General features: G+C 49.5%; 1 protein-coding gene across 1 annotated transcript; it reads left to right on the forward strand.

The window, feature by feature from the left end:
* The first annotated feature begins 9,885 nt into the window (after nucleotides 1-9,885).
* Nucleotides 9,886-16,651, forward strand: GRN (granulin precursor). Its single transcript, XM_016139731.2, has 13 exons — nucleotides 9,886-9,992; nucleotides 12,593-12,737; nucleotides 12,858-12,983; nucleotides 13,100-13,184; nucleotides 13,665-13,777; nucleotides 13,874-14,009; nucleotides 14,130-14,224; nucleotides 14,472-14,595; nucleotides 14,880-14,977; nucleotides 15,068-15,313; nucleotides 15,552-15,785; nucleotides 15,875-16,105; nucleotides 16,196-16,651. Exons 2-13 carry the CDS (start codon nucleotides 12,600-12,602, stop codon nucleotides 16,331-16,333), a joined length of 1,764 nt encoding a protein of 587 aa, XP_015995217.2. The 5' UTR covers nucleotides 9,886-9,992; nucleotides 12,593-12,599; the 3' UTR covers nucleotides 16,334-16,651.
* The last annotated feature ends 70 nt before the right edge of the window (nucleotides 16,652-16,721 follow it).

Consider the following 16,721-nt stretch of genomic DNA (forward strand, 5'->3'; position numbering starts at 1 on the left):
GAATGTAATGGAAGGGACCTGCACGACAGTCCTTTCTTATGACAAATACCACGCAGCCTTGAAAGGGATACAGATCTCCACATCGTGATGTAAAACAATCTCAAAGAGAGTTAAATTAAAAAAGCAAAACGCTGGAAAAGTGCCGGTGTTCTCGACCAGAGTGCTACCGCCCCCTAGGGGACATTTTTGGAAATTGATGAGGTCGTTTACGGACCTTTGGCATTTGACAGAAGGCCGGACAGAGATACTAAATATCCTATAACGTTTAGTACAGTCTGACATAACAAGGAATTGTCCCGTACGCTTCTCAACTTTCCCCTGTTTCTGGACAATTACATACTTAGTAAATCCGCTCATTCCCCTACCTGGAAGCGAGCTCTATTTCATCAACATCTCTTTTGAATGGTTTTAAAATACATTGAATTTTCTAAGAATAAAACTTCTATACAATCCTAGGGAAGATTAAGCTTTGTCTCCATTAGAACGTTACCAAAGGTCATGAGCAATTTTCGGAAATCTTGTCCCTGTGGCCACCTGGCCCGTGCGAGCTGAGTTGCTAACACGACACTCGGGCGCGAGTCCGTATTTACAGCTCTGATTTTCCAACGCGGTGATCTGTGTGTGTTCGCAAGCTTCTGGTCTCTCATGGAGCTGAGCATGGATTTCACATACAAAAATACGTATTGTTTTCTTCTAAATTACTTTCTTTTTATTTTCTTCTATATTACTTTATATGATATATAAGTATTATATACTTACTATATGAACTTTATACAGATTTCTAAAAACATTGTGCATAGGAAAATTATGTAGTGTCTCAATTTCATTTCTGAAAATTTATTAAAAGAGAGTTACAACATGTATATTACCAAAAGTAAGATTTGGATCTGATTCTGTTGAGAACCTTAGAAAGGACCATGAGCTCACTGAGCACCACCCAGTCCCATGTAATGTCCTTGCCTCTGGGGGATGCAGGTTCTGCTTCCCAGTTTGAACAAGGCTGCCTGGAGTATGTTGGCCAACCTGACCAGTGCAGCTGTGCCAAGGCTGAGCTCTGATCACAATGGGCCAAATGCTGAGCAGGAGCTGTCTCAGCTGGGCCTGGACCAAAGGCTTGACCTGTGTGTGTGTGTCTCTCTCTCTCTCTCTCTCTCTCTCTCTCTCTCTCTCTCTGTCTGTCTCTCTCTCTCTCATTTATACAGTGTTTCTCGTTTTTCTTTTCCTTTTTTTTTTTTTTAATTTTTGAGTGTTTATTGTGTGCCAAATACTATTGTAGGCACTGAGAGACAGCAGAGAATAAGCCACATAATGTCCCTGCTCACATTTTCTAGTGCAGGAGACGTACACAAATGAGTAAATAAGACAACTGCAGGCATTGATGACATCTGTGATAGGGAGACCCTGAGATGGCCTAGAGGAAGGAAGAACTAGGGTGTCAGGGAACATTGCTGGAGATTAGTCCACAGTAGGGTGAAGCAGTCAGGGATGAAAGGAAGTGCTCAGACGAGAGGCCGGATGTCGCAGTAACTTATACTGAAAGAATATTGTGATGATTACAAACACAGGCTCTGGGCCAGACCTGGATTCAGTTTCTGGCTTCATACCTTTTCAACTACATGGCCTCGGTACAGTTGTTTAGCCTCTCCGAGTCTCACTCCTTTCATTGTAAGACTGGGATAATAATTGTACCTACCTGGCATGGTTGTGTTAAAGATTAAAAGAGAGCTTAGTACAGAACCTGGCACAATGTGAATCTCAATAAACATTAGCAGGACCTGCTTTTTAAAAACATTGAAATCAAGTATACCAGCAATCATCCTAATACAAGAGACCAAATTAAAGCCCCCTGAAATGTGTATGAGTATAGATTTCTCTGCTAACTTGTTAGAGGACAACTTCATCTCCTTTCTGGGCCTCTGTTTCTTCATATTTAAAATGGAAAGAATAATATTCCTGATCCTATTTCCTCTCCTCCCACCCTCCTCGCAGATGCCTCCTCTTTGTTCCTCCTCGGACTCCTGGAGATGACTCTAACCCGACCCTTCTGAGCTGTGTGGGGAAGGCGGTTTCTTCACCTAGGCCCTGGCCTAGTGCTTCAAAGACAGATCATCAGATTAACAAGAGGAACCCTTTGATGTCTTAAAAAGAATTCTTTCCATTTTCAATGTGACAGTTTACAAGGTCTCTTCACAGCCATCATCCTATTTGAACCTTTCATGACTGTGTAGAGGGCATGTGGGGTTTACTATGTACCCATTTTACAAATGAGGAAACTGACTCTCAAAGGAGTTAAGTGACCTGTCCAAGTGACTTGGAGCAGGAATCTCCTGACCTATAGGGGGACTGTCTGAAAAATGGCCAGGGGAGCTCAGGCAGGCTGGAAGGGCTGGGAGGGAGGGTTGGGCTGAATCGTTGTTAGCATTCAGTGGAACCTGTCATGGTGGGCAAAAGCACTAGCGTCTAAACCACTTGGATTCAGATACCAACACCACTGCTTAGTAGCAAGGAGACTGTGGACAAAACCCTCAGCATCTCTGACATCTACGAAATGGAGATAATACTCTGCAGTGTTGGTATAAGAACTCGGTGATGTGTACAGAGTAGGTATTCAAAATATCATCCTGATTCATCACCCCACCCCACCCAGGTCTCAAGCATATTCACATCCCAGCTCCAATGGTCAACTAGAAAACAGTGCTCACAATCTAAACTGTCCTTCCCTTTCCATGACCCAACCTGTCCACTTGCTGCCCTTGACAAAAGCTGGGCTCCAACTCCTGGAGTCCACCAGCAATGCAGCAAACCATTCAGGGGCACAGCTGTCCCCAGGGATTCTCAAATTCAGAAAAAGCCACAGGGTGGGGAAGGGTACCCACCAGGAGGCATGACACTGGCTGTATCATTAATGGGGTCCCTCCCCTCCCAAGCCTTCCAGGACCAGTGGCCACCCCCTTCCAGGAGGGACAGGGTGTCCTTTTGTAGGGGCCCAGGAGGAGCTTGGGAGGGGTTTGCAGGACCTGAGCCCCTGTCTTGGGTTTGGCTGGGTTTTCTTTGTTTCACTCTAGAGAGGTCAGACTTTATATCATTGATTTCATAAATTTTAATAGAAAAATGAATTTCTTAGTTCTGAGTAAATGTTGTTTGGCTCTCAACATTCTTTTAAACATAGGAGTGATAGAGAAGGACATGACAGTTTATTGAGGAACAACTGTGTACCTGGAGCTTTACATAGACGTGTTAGCATAGTCAATCTTCCTGAATGCCCTGGTAGGTCATTATAATTACTCCAATTCATAAGCGAATGCATTTAGGGTCAAAGAATAAGCCAAAGTCACCCAGCTAAGAGACAGAGGTGGAATTCGAGATCAGCAGGCAATGGCTTGGTCCTGCTGTTCAGATTGTCCAGGTTTCCACCAAAGAGCCAACTCCCAACTCCTGCCACCTGCCTATCCCAGAGGCCACTCTGGCTTCCTGGGTATTCCTTGGGATCAATGTTTGCCCCCACCTGGAAGTTTTTCTTCAGATCAACCACGGCTCTCAAAATATAAGAAACTAAAACTTTGACCCGAGAATGCACCATCCCTCTCCTATAGGAGGTAGATGCTCCCACATCTGGCTGGGGGATGTCAGCCCAACCCATCCTACACCGTGTCTTCCCCCACCCCATCCCCTCGCTGAGGGATCGAGTCTTCTTCTGCCACCTTTGTCCTTGTCTGGCTGAGGGATCCTGGTGATTTTAGTCTGAGGGGTGCCCTGCTCCAGAGTCTGAAGTAGACTGGGTGCGAATTGCCCCAGGAAGACAGAGTTCTGGACATCAGACCAGCAGGATGGGAAAGGGTGCAGCCACCTGGGGGATCTGTTGAGTTTCTAGGGGGAGAGACATGTGGACCAGGGCTAGGGAGGAAAGGATGAGGTGGGCTGAGGGGCAAGTGGGCAATCTCCTAGAGGAAGATGGAAGGGGGTGGTGGTGCTGGGAGGGCTGGAGAGGGGAGATCGCCACCATGGCGGCAGCTTCCTATGTGAGCTCATACTTAGCTCAGGCCCTGTGCTGGGGGCTCCGTAGGCATTACCTCATTCCATGGATTGGAGGGCCTCATTGTCAATGTCCTCAGTGTACAGACCAGGAAACTGAGGCAGGGAGGTTCAGTCAAGTCACACAGCTTGTAAGAGGAAGAGGGACTGAGAGGGGTTTCCTCACTGAGCACCAGGTTTCTCATTGCATAAAAAGGGAGTTCAGCTAGATGAGGGGTCCCATCAGACCCTCTGCAGCTACAAACATTCCTTAGGTGATTCCAACAGGGAACTGGAGCCGAGAACCCCAGGCCATCATTGAAGGCCCCTCCAGCCAGGGCCTCTCTAGAGCCAAGTAAGCCATTCCCCTTCCAGGTTTCTCAGACAGGCCTTTCCCTTCCCCATTCTCACCACCACTTCCCCCAACCCCCCCTTCCACCCCAGCCCTGCATCCTGCACCCCACAGCTGGCTTTAGAGATACTATCCAGCATTACTCTACCCGCACAGAGATGTGATCCTGCCCCCAGGGCTAGGTAGAGCAGCCTCAGCTCACTGTGGACTGACTCCCAGGGGACAGGGAGCAGGGCAGTGCTAAACCACAGCCCAGATGAATGCAGTGAGGCCAAAGGCAAATCAAATATTCTCATATGCACACTGATTTAGAGAGGCAAGGGAAACTCGCAGAAGAAACTGTTAAAGGGTTTAAGAGTGAATGTCTGGAGAAGGAAAAGAGAGAGAGCAAGAGTGCTGCTCTGCGTTGTAATTTGACTAAAATTTCTTTGCATGTTACACTTTGGTAAAAATACTAACTGATTAAGAAAATGACAAGGAGGAAGGAGGCCTCCTACTGGACAAGCTCATGGCCTATGTTGGCACAGGAACCCAGGTCTCCTGACTTGACTAGCACTTCTGTTGCCAAATATCCCGCCACAGCCTCTGGCAGGGACACTGGCCTGTTCCTAATTCCCCTCCCCCACACCTACCCAGACAGCCTGGAGCGCCTAGTCAAGTCCCACAGGCATTAGTCAGGTGCCCAATGATGAGGACAGGAGCCTCAAGACTGGGGCAACAATTGCTCACCCCAAAGTGACTCAGGCAGGAAGGGGAAGGAGTAGGTACGTGGGAGGGGGAGGCTGTTCTTGTGCCTTCACTCCAATCTTAGTCTTCAGAGGCACTAGACTTAGCAAAATAGGAACACAAAACAAGAAGAAAAGAAAGAAAGAAGAAAGAAAGAAAGAAAGAAAGAAAGAAAGAAAGAAAGAAAGAAAGAAAGAAAGAGAAAAGAAAGAAAGAAACCCAGTTAAATTCGAATTTGAGATATACAATGAATAATTTTTAAATCTAAGTATGTCTCAAATATTGCATGGGACATACTTACAGCAAAAAAAAAAATTAGTTTCTAATCTGAAATTCTAATTTAACTGGGCATCTCATATTTTACCTGGCAGCTCAAGATCTCAGAGGGGGAGGGCGCCCACTTTGGGGAAGCTGTGCAGACTCTTCTGTGGGGGCAAAACAGTAACTCTGAGGAAAACCCCAACCGGGTAGTTGGAAGAAACAGAAAGAGGCTTAGAGAAGTGGAAGGAGGAAGAGAAAGGAGAGCTCTCCAATCCTCTGAAAGCATCCCCGAGTTCACCTGGAGGAACCTCTTAACCAAAGGGGCCTCTCCATGCCAAGCTCCTGAATGGGACCTGCTGTCACTTGTGGTGCCTCAATCCAGCACAGGGCTGGCATCTGAGGTCCAGTCCAACTGGAGCTGCAGCAGGAATAGAAATGGACCAGGAAGAGCACATTTATAACTGCTTAAGCAAGGGAGAGTGGGAATGGCAGAAGTCACAAAGGAGAGATTGCTAGATTTCAGATGACATAACAATAACACCACAACTTCTGACCACGAAAGTTATCGTAAACAAAGATAAAAGAGATATGACAGATTGAGAGGAAATATCTACAACATACGTAATATCCAGGATATGTAAAAAGCTCCCACAGTTCAACAAGAAAAATACAAACACTATAAAAAAAATAAACAAAGGAAAATGAGATAGTTTTCTCTGTCAACTTGGTGGGTATTTTTGGATAAGATTAACATTTAAATCAGTGAATTTTGGCTAAAGCAAATTGCCCCATGACGTGGGTAAGCCATCTCCAATTAGATGAAGGCCTGAATAGGACAGAAAGACTGGCCTTTCCAAGCAAGAGGAAATTCCCCAGTGAATTCTTTGGACTTCATCTGCACCATCTACTCTGAGTCTCCAGCCTGCTGCCTCATACTGCAGGTTTTAGACTTGCTAGCTTCCATAATCATGTGAGTCAATTTCTTTTAATAAATCTCTTTCTATATACACAGCAATTGGTTCTGTTTCTCTGGAGAACCTTGACTTATACAGATAAGAACGGATAATTCACAGAAGAAATTTGTGTGCAGAATAAGTGTATGCACGAATTACTTAGCTTTCCTAAAGTTCAAAGAGATGCAGATTAAAAAAAAAAGGGAAATATCTTCTGTCATAAGACTGACAAAAAAAAAATTAAACTGCATATCTAATGTTGGTGAGTATGTGGGAAATAAGAGGTCCCAAATACTGTAACTGGGAATGTAAATTGGAAAAATTTTAAGGCAATTTGGCATTATCATTTCAAATGTGCTTCCCCTTTACCCAGCAATATTACTTTTAGGAATTTAACCCCCACATATGCACTCAGAGACATGTTCGCAAATATTCATTGCATAGTTATTTATAACTAAAAAATTGAAAACATGCAAAAGTCCATCAAATGAGACTGATCAAGTAAACTCTGGAACACTATAGTGTGGAATACTTGGCAACTGTCGAAAAAGAATCTAATAAATGGAAAGACATCCCATGTTCATGAATAAGAAGACTTAATATTGTTTCAGTGGTAATACACCCCAAATTGATCTACAGACTTGGTGCATTCCCTAGCAAAATCACAGCTGTCTTCTTTGTAGGAACTAATCCTAAAATTCATATAGAAATTTGAGGAAATTCAAAACAATCTTGAAACAGAAGTTGGAGGACTCTAACTTCTCCCGATTTCAAAACTTGCTACAAAGCTACAGTAATTGAGACAGAGTGGTACTGGCATAAGGACAGACATATAGATCAATGGAATAAAATTGAGAGTCCAGAAATAAACCTTCACATTTACAGTCAATTGATTCTATCAAAATTAATAATCACAAGACCTGGCTGGCCAAAGGGGCCGGGAGGGCTCAGGAAATAGGGCGAATGGGGATATACCCTTGGATGTCAAATCTCTGTGTGACTCTGGGAATTTGCTTCTCTTCTGTCTTCCCTGTTTACAAAATGATCCTCCCTCCTTAAAAGCAAAAGGCAAAGGGACAGAGATTCCTGAATTAGAGGGTATAAGGACACTGGAGTGTTTCCTGAAGAATACTGGAGAGGTTCTGCAGTCCTCAGAGGACCTGTACCCCCTCCACTGAAGTGGAGGTTCACTGCATCCATTTTGATAAGCCGTTTAGTAAATATATTTAACATTTCTTTGCCATAGCAATCAAAGTAACAACGTACAATTCAAATTTTTCTGACTGCTCAGGCTCCTATCTTTGACTACTAATTACTACCCTTTAAGAGTGATGCCCATACAGCCCACCGAGTCATCCAGACTGTTTGTCCCTACACTCAACATCTGTAGGATGTCAGGCTTCTAAGTTCTTCAGTCTGCTTTTTGCAATTTTTCCTATTGAACGCTTTTAATCCTTGCTAAACTCAAAGTGACTGCTTCTAGAAACTTCAGCACACGCATATCCCCTGATCTTTCTATAATCTACTGATGCTGTAAGTCAGATGACAACATTTATTTAAAATATATAAAATAAGAGAAAAGAGGCTCTGTGTGAGGAAAACTTTGAGCTCTTTCATGGAAAAAGTTTATGATACTTTAAAGAGGGTTTCTCAGCCTCAGCACTATTAACATTTGGGGCAGAATAATCTTCTTCGTGGGCTCTGTCCTGTGCTTTATAGGACATTTAGCTGCATCCTTGACCTCTGCCCATTAGATGCTTATAGCACTTTCCCCCATTTGTGACAACTCAGAATGTCTCCATGCACTGCCAACTGTCCATGCTGAGAAAATCACTCCTGTAAGGATTTTGTGATGCAGTCATCTCTTGATATCAGCAGGGAATTGGTTCCAGAACCATCCATGGATGCTCAAGTCTCTTATAAAAAGGCATAGTAGTAGTATGTAAATAACCTATGCACATCATACTGTATACTTTAAACCATCTGTAGATTATATATAATACCTAATACAATGTAAATGCTATGTGAATAGTTGTAAAATAGTATTGTTTAGGGAATAATAATAATACATGTTCAGGACAGACCCAACCATCATAGGCCTAACTACATAGTACATGTCAGCAACTATGTAACTTTTTTTCAAAGATTTTTGATCCCCAGCTGGTTGAACCTAGTGAACATGAAACCTACCGATACAGACAGCTGATTTGTTTCAGTTGCTCTAGTTTTTTCAATCTGGTTTTGTGTAGTTGTGACAAATAGGTTCACTTATTGATCTGCCTAACATTTCATGTGTACATGTGTGTGCTTTATCAATAGTAGCATAAACCATACTCCCTTGCCTCAGGATACACAAGAAGGAAAAAATGCACAAATGTCACCGATGTGCAGAACAGTCCCAATTCTCAGCAGGAGTGTTAACCATTGTCTAGACCCTCTCTAGCACCTGGCTTAATACCACTGCTAAACAATTCCTCAGCCCTGCTTCTCCTTCCCTACCCAGACTCCTATTTGTCCCCTACCCGAGCCTCACCCTCAACTCAAGCTCTTCCCTTAGCCTGCATCGCTCTCACCCCTTCCTCCAAGGCCTAGCCCAGGCTTTCTCTGGGTCTCTCCTCTCTCCTAGTGTGTCTCCCATCACCCATCTCTGCCTGGCCCAGGCCCTTCAGCACTGAGCACCCTGGCTGTCTAATTGGTTCTGTGTAGCACATTTTCTCTCCTCGTCAGCCATGTCAATTCCTGGAAGGCAGCACCATGTGAAACTAGAAAGCCACTTCCACTATGCCCTATGCACCTATGTCCTGCCCAGCCTTGTTCCAGGCACCCAGCAGCTCCTCACACCCACTACTTTGAACTTGGCATTCAATCCCTGAGAAGGCTGCCCTTTCCATCTGGTTTCCTAATGCCCTTCCCAACACCCCATGTTCAGTCACTTCTCCAACTATCTACTTGCATTAAAAAACTCCCAGATTCAGCTCAAAAAGTTGCCGGCAAGGTGGAATTAAATCTCTTCTTCCCACATAGAGCTAATCTACTACCTCTTCCCTACACGCATCTATAGCACTTGGCACAAGACTTTGTACCTTATATTAGATTTAATATAAGTTTATCTCTCTCCTCCGCTCCACACCCCACTGTGAGCACCTTGAAAAAAGTGCCCAAGGGGTGTTTATCCTTGCTCTCACAACTCTCTTTCAATCCCGAAATTTAATCTGATTTTGTTGAATGGAATAGAAACAGGATGCACAAGTGTTCCCACATCCAGAAGCGGACATCCTTTAAACGCCCTTGAATGTACCCTCTAAGGGTCAGCTCTCTTTGGTTGTCAATGTATTCAGACAGGCGATGCCACATTTCTTGCAATCTCTACCAGGTGGCCGCAGGAGGTGGCGAGGCAAGCAACCGAAGCCCAGTTGAACAAGTCAGGTATCACATGATTCTCCAATCACATGATCCCTAGAAATGGGAGGCAGGGAGAAAGAGGCAGGCAGGGAGGGGAGGAGAGTGAATTGAAAAGAAGCACAGCTCTCCAGGCTGACTCCGCCTCTACGTCGACAACTAGCCAATGAGAGTGCGACATCCCGGACAACCGGCCAATGGAAACTGAGTTGGGCGGGCCATCGCGCTGAAGGCCGAAGTCCGGGAGCTGCCGAGCGGCTGCTACCCAGCAAGCGAGGAACCCGACGCAGGTAAGGAGGTCGGTGAGGCGTGCAAACCTCTCGCTTACTTCTTCCCAAGGGCCCGACCATGGGGATGTGGGGGCCTGAGGTCCCTCTGGAGTTTCAGTAGGGAGGAAAGAGAAGACTCTTAGGGAATCTCCTTTGGAGGTTTACGATGATGCACTGGACGGAGTTTTATGAAGGGTGGGAGCAAGCAGTAATGTCAGTGACCCCCTTAGAAGGGGAGCTTTCCCTTTGCCGTCCAGCATCCCCGGAAGCTGCAGCCTCTTCCCTCTAAGCAGGGACCACTCGGTTCTTGAACAGGCTTCACCCGCCACCCCCACTCCACTCCCGTCAGCAGGTAGTGGTGGTGGTGGTGGTGGTGGTGGTGGTGGGTAGTACCCGCGCCGGCTGGGAGAGGGAGAGGCGCCCGCCCTGGCCCGGAGCTCAGAGGGCTGGGAGTTAGACTTGAGATCCTGGCCTTTTCAAAGGTAGTAGGGACTTGGGAGTGGTTGTGTCTGGCTCTCCTTTACTTCCTCTCTTGGGGGGTGGGACAAGCTAACTTCCGCTTCTCCAGGGCACTTTTTCCTGCTCATCCGCTGTTGGGTTGTTTCACCTTTTGGGAATCTCTCTCCTCCTGGCACTCGGAGTTGGGGGGTGCCACCTAGTGGAAGATGACGGAGCTGGGGGCTTAAAGAGACTGCTGTCCCTCTCTTGTGGCAGCGTGGATGCGGTGAAGTGAGAGAGGCTGCCACTTAGAACCCTCCTAAGAGGAACTGGGCCCCCTCCTCCGCCATGCCTGGTGCTGAGTGTGTGTGCGTGCATGTATAGTCAGTAGACACATACACTATACCTCCTAACTTCGGGATATCCAAGAAGGAAAGTAAACGTAAATAAATCACTTGGGAGCCGAATAGTCAGATCTGTACAGACAGGCAGCCCTTCTGGCCTTAGCCAAGAAGCGGGTGGGGCCACCTGTGGACGCCTTGCCTGGGAGCTGTGGGCGAGGAGGAAAGGGGCTGTGGTGCAAGACCAGTTTTCCTCACACTTACCTGACCATGAGATGGCCTCCTGGGAGTGCTCTTTGAGCTGGGGAGGGGGGACTGAGGAAAGGCTGGTGAGGGAGAGAGGATGTGAGTGATGGTGGGTGCAACTCCCTGCCACACAGTGTGCAATGTCCATACTCAGATTCATTGATTACTGAGGACCAGAGACAGGGAGCAACTTTTGAGGCTCTCACTACCAGTGGTGGCAATTCTAGATTAGGACCCAAATGCAGTATCCAGGCAGCCCCTGTTCTCTCCATTTCTGTCCTGCCTGGTCCATCTGCCCAGGAAACACTTCTGTCCCTCTCCTCTGCTTGGACCCCAGACCTCTACCCTCCCAGGGTTTGTCCATTCCCAGGCACTGTCCATGCAACGAACCCAGGTCCAATATGCTCTGGAGTCCTCAGAGCCTTTCATCTCTATGACTCGATATATAACATGAGCATGTTACTGAACATCTCTGAGCCTCAGTTTCCTCCTTTGAAAAGTAAAGTTAATAATTACTACTTCGGGTGGCAATTACAAAGAAGAAAGAAAATAACCGTAGAGTGTTTAAACTGGCTCCCAAGAATCTCAGCAAATATGACTGTTTTTGGCCTTCTAGGCAGGCCTGCCCCATTGAACTAGCGGGGCTGGGTGAGCTTGGGGAAAGAGTTGTGTAGGAAATGAGAAGCGGCGCCCCTTTCTCTCCCCCTAGAAACTGAGGCTGGTTCCTTCTGCTGACTCAGAGCAGCAGCTGGGTGGGTGCTTATGGTTTCTCTCCATGTGCGGCTGTTTCAGCTCCAGGGTAGGGGGAGAGTCAGGGTAGGGGCATGATATTTTTGGGGAGTCTGAAAGGGCCTGGTGGTGTTAGGGGACCCTTAGAACACAGGTGTCTCAAAAGCTGACCCAGCCTGACTGTCCGTTTCCCTGGGTGATTGGCAGGGAGTGGCTGGTCTTTGGGGAAGGCAACCCAGATTCAACTGGCTCCCTCACTTCCCTTTTTACAACTTTCTCAACCCTGTGATTTCCCATGTCATCATGTGACCTCCCCTCTCCCACCAACAGGTTTTAGCAGGGTGCAGGTGTGAACACAGTATCAGGCGAGAAGGCATCTGGAGGGACCCTCTGGGGAAGCGGAACCCTGGCTTTTCTTCAGGGAGGGACTGTGTCCTTGCACCCTAGACATGTCCTCCCATGGCTACTGATTGCCTCCTTCACAGCCCAGAGGGGGCCTCTGTTCCCACAGATCAGACCCACAAAAACCACAAATCTTTCTGACTCTCACATGCTCACATCTCTGTATACTCACCCAGAGCGACTGGGGCGTTAAGCCATGTGTTGGTGACACAGATTCACATGTACTCATGTCAGCATTTATGCTCACGGGTATACACACATTGTTGCATGTGTGACACACACAGGACAGGACACATGTAGGAAACTGAATCTCAGACCCCAAATCTTGCTTCTTCCCTGGACAAGTAGTTGTGGGGAGGCTCAGGTAGTCCCAGGCCTGGGCCTGGGCCTAGGGGGAAACTGGCCCCAGAATCAGGGGTGTCATGGACTTGAGCTAGTTGCCAAATGCCTCTTGATATTTTGCAGGTAGACCATGTGGACCCTGGTGAGCTGGGTGGCCTTAGTGGTAGGGCTGGTGGCTGGAACGCAGTGCCCAGATGGTCAGCTTTGCCCTATGGCCTGCTGTCTGGACCCTGGAGGAGCCAGCTACAGCTGCTGCAGTCCTGTTCCGGTGAGTGCCCTCAGCCCAGGCAAGAGCTGACAGCTGGGATTTCCCAAAGGGTCATCTTGGATAGACCACAGAAAGAGATCAGACTTTGATCCTTCAGTTTATCCTCTCCTTGCTTCCCAGGACAAGTGGCCCACAGTGCTGAGCAGGCGTCTGGGCAGACCCTGCCAGATCGATGCCCACTGTTCTCCTGGCTACTCCTGCCTCCTGACCGTCTCAGGGACCTCTAGCTGCTGCCCGTTCCCAGAGGTGAGGGTACCACTAGTTTGATGGAGGGGCTCAGTTCTGCATTTACACTTTTCCTGCACTCTCTCACCCTCAGGTAAAAAAGCCTCGTCAACGCAGGAATCTTTTGTGTCCCACAGGCCGTGTCATGCAGGGATGGCCGCCACTGCTGCCCACGGGGCTTCCATTGCAGTGCTGACGGGCAGTCTTGCATCCGAAGATCAGGTGTGGCAGGGGTGGAGTTGGAGGGCAGGTGGATGGACAGCATGTAAAGCCAGAGTGCTCAGGAACCCAGTCGCCTGGATGGCCCTGATTCCTACTCATGCTCTCATTCATGTGGCATCTGTACTAAGCAACACCCTTATTGTGGACTGAGGGGCAGCACTGAGACCAGGAGGGGGAGGAGAGAATGTAAGGCTCCAGGCCCAGTGCCAGGCATTACAAGGGTGGAGGGAGGCCAAGCTGGGGTAGTTTAATGCCAACTCAGTCAATGGATGCCCCTGCCCTGTGCCATGTTGCTGAGGTAAGGACCAGCTTGTGGGAGAGTGGCTTAGGAATGCCTGAGAGAGCACTGAGCCCTAGTGCCAGCCCCTCAGTTCCTCTGTAGCTGGGCCTGCAGGCCCTGATGCTAGCAGCTCCATGAGTGATAGGGGCAATGACTTTCCTTGACTGGTTTGGTAGAATCCTGGGTCATCCTGTTCACAGATACCAGCCCCTTGGGTGCCGTCCAGTGCCCTGATAGCCAGTTTGAGTGTTCCAACTCCTCCACGTGCTGCACTATGCTTGATGGCTCCTGGGGATGCTGCCCCATGCCCCAGGTACAGGTTTGGGAAGATGAGGGGAGGGGGAGGACAGCAGGGGCAGAGCAAGGGGCTGGAGGGGGCAAAGACAGAGTCAGGACCATCTCTTCTCAGGCTTCTTGCTGTGAAGATAAGGTGCACTGCTGCCCCCATGGTACCACCTGTGACCTGGCTCGTGCCCGCTGCCTCACAGCCACGGGCACCTACCCCCTGGCAAAAAAGATCCCCGCACAAAGGACTAATAGAGCAGGTGAGGACGTGGAGAGGATCGGGTTGGGGGTTGGGAGTGAGGAGAGCCCTTGCCTGGTTCCTAGCTGGGGAAGAGTTCCCTTCCACCCTGACTGCGCCTCATACCTCTCTTCCCTTCCAGGGGTCATGTGCCCAGATGCACGGTCCCAGTGTCCTGATGGTTCTACCTGCTGTGAGCTGCCTACTGGGAAGTATGGCTGCTGCCCAATGCCCAATGTGAGTGAGGGGCTGTAGCCATTTGGGCTATGTGCCCACAGCCACCTGGCCTGGACACTTACCTTCTAGGGACTCCATGGGGTGGGGCGGGCTGGCTGGCTGGCTGGCTGGCTGGTTGCTGCGAGCCTGGCTGCTCAGGACTCATGCCACCCCCTAGTGGGGGATTGGGGCAGTGCCAGCTGTCAGCCTAGCTTCTCCCTGTGCTCTACTGGAATCAGAAAGACCCACCCCTACCTCCTCCACCCAGGCCATCTGCTGCTCTGACCACCTGCACTGCTGCCCCCAGGACACTGTGTGTGACCTGGCCCTGAGTAAGTGCCTCTCTAAGGAGAACACTACGGACCTCCTCACCAAGCTGCCAGCACACACAGGTACCAGAAGTAGACCATAGACCATTTCAAACCTGCTCCAGGAGGAGAAGCTCTCCACCAGGCTATTTCAGGAACAGATATGGGGGTGGGAGACTAATGGCTACATGGAGGGGTCAGGGCATGTACAACCCCTTTTTGTCCACATTGGGCTCCACCTTAGGATCACTGCTAGGGGTGGCTTTCCATCCTCGACATTTGGTTCCAGCTGTGGAGCCGGCAAAGGGTGGGCACCCCAGAGGGTCCCCAGTGCCACTGCTGACCTTTCCTCCTTGCCTAACTCACAGTGCAGGAAGTGAAGTGTGACTCAGAGGTGAGCTGCCCAGATGACTATACCTGCTGCCGCCTACAGTCAGGGGCCTGGGGCTGCTGCCCTTTTGTCCAGGTACCCGGGAGTGGTGGGTGAGCTGGGCTGAGCAGAGGGTGGCAGCCAGCTCGGCTCCTGTGCCCACTGTCCCCTCTCTATCTGTCCTAGGCTGTGTGCTGTGAGGATCATGTACACTGCTGCCCAGCTGGGTTTAGATGTGACACAGAGAAGGGTATCTGTGAGCAGGAAGGCCACCAGCTGCCCTGGATGGAGCAGGCCCCAGCCCAACTCAGCCTACCGGACCCACGAGCCATGGAGAGTGACGTCCCCTGTGATAACGTCACCAGCTGTCCCTCCTCCAATACCTGCTGTCGACTCACGTCTGGGGAGTGGGGCTGCTGTCCTATCCCAGAGGTGCATAGGTAGTGGGATAGCGTCGGGGGACAGTGTCTTGGTATGGGCATGTGGCCAGACTCCTGTTACCTTGCTCTTCTGCCCTCTGCCTAGCCCACAGTGGCACGACAGTTCTGTCAGATTTCGTTCCCAGCCGGAGGAACTATGAGCAGGAGAGGCAGAGTGGGGATAGACAGGGCTCAATGTTCCATCCCACATAGTAGTTTCCTAGACCACCCTTTCTGCCCCTCCCTGCCAGGCCGTCTGCTGCTCGGACCACCAGCACTGCTGCCCGCAGGGCTACACTTGCGTGGCTGAGGGGAAGTGTCAGAGGGGGAACAAGATGGTGGCTGGACTGGAGAAGATGCCTGCCCACCGGGCTTCCCTGTCCCACCCCAGAGACATGGGCTGTGACCAGCACACTAGCTGCCCAGTAGGGCAGACCTGCTGCCCAAGCCTGAGTCAGGGCTGGGCCTGCTGCCAGTTGCCTCATGTGAGTGCCCACCTGCCTGCCCCTGGAGAGGGGAGCTAAGTCCTGGGAGGAGGAAGGAACAAGAGCATCAAGCTGTTCTGTCCCTGCAGGCTGTGTGCTGTGAGGACCGCCAGCATTGCTGCCCAGCTGGGTATACCTGCAATGTGAAGGCCCGAACCTGTGAGAAAGAGGTGGACTCTGCCCACCACGCCACCCGCCTGACCCTCGGTCCTCCCGTGGGTGTGGGGGATGTGAAGTGTGGACAGGGGCACTTCTGTCATGATAACCAGACCTGCTGCCAAGATAACCGTGGGGGCTGGGCCTGCTGTCCCTATCCCCAGGTTAGTGCCACCCCCAAACCTGGGGCTGGGTATGGGCCTGGGCCAGGTTCTGCTTCATTCAACTCTCACACCCCTCTCTTGACTGTCCAGGGTGTCTGTTGTGCAGATCGGCGTCACTGCTGCCCTGCTGGCTTCCTCTGTAGGGCCAAGGGCACCAAATGTTTACGCAAGGAGATCCTGCGCTGGGACAGTCCTTTGAGAGACCCAGCCCTGAGACAGCAGCTGTGAGGAGGGATTGAGAACTGAAGATACTTCGTAGCCCTTGGGACCTGCTCAGAGGGTGCCCACTGCTCAGGCCTCCCTAGCACCTCTCTCCCACTGAATTCTCCTGGACCACCCATTCTGAGTCTCCCCATTATCACGAGGTGGGGCCTCAATATAAGGCCTTCCCTATCAGAAAGGAGGCTGTGGCAAGAGCCACAATTATAAACTGCCATCCCGTCCCCCAATTTCTGTGGACCCTGTGGCCAGGTGCTCTTCCCTATCCAGAGGTGTGTGAGTGTGTGTGTATGTGCTCCATCCAATAAAGTTTGTACACTTTCTTAACAGTGTCTGATTTGGCCACCCTGCTTGCTCTTCCTAGGGGACCCTCTAGCAAGGACCCCCATTATCCAGC

Source organism: Rousettus aegyptiacus, unplaced genomic scaffold (genome assembly GCF_014176215.1).
Source record: "Rousettus aegyptiacus isolate mRouAeg1 unplaced genomic scaffold, mRouAeg1.p scaffold_m13_p_6, whole genome shotgun sequence".
NCBI classification, from domain to species: Eukaryota; Metazoa; Chordata; class Mammalia; order Chiroptera; family Pteropodidae; genus Rousettus; species Rousettus aegyptiacus.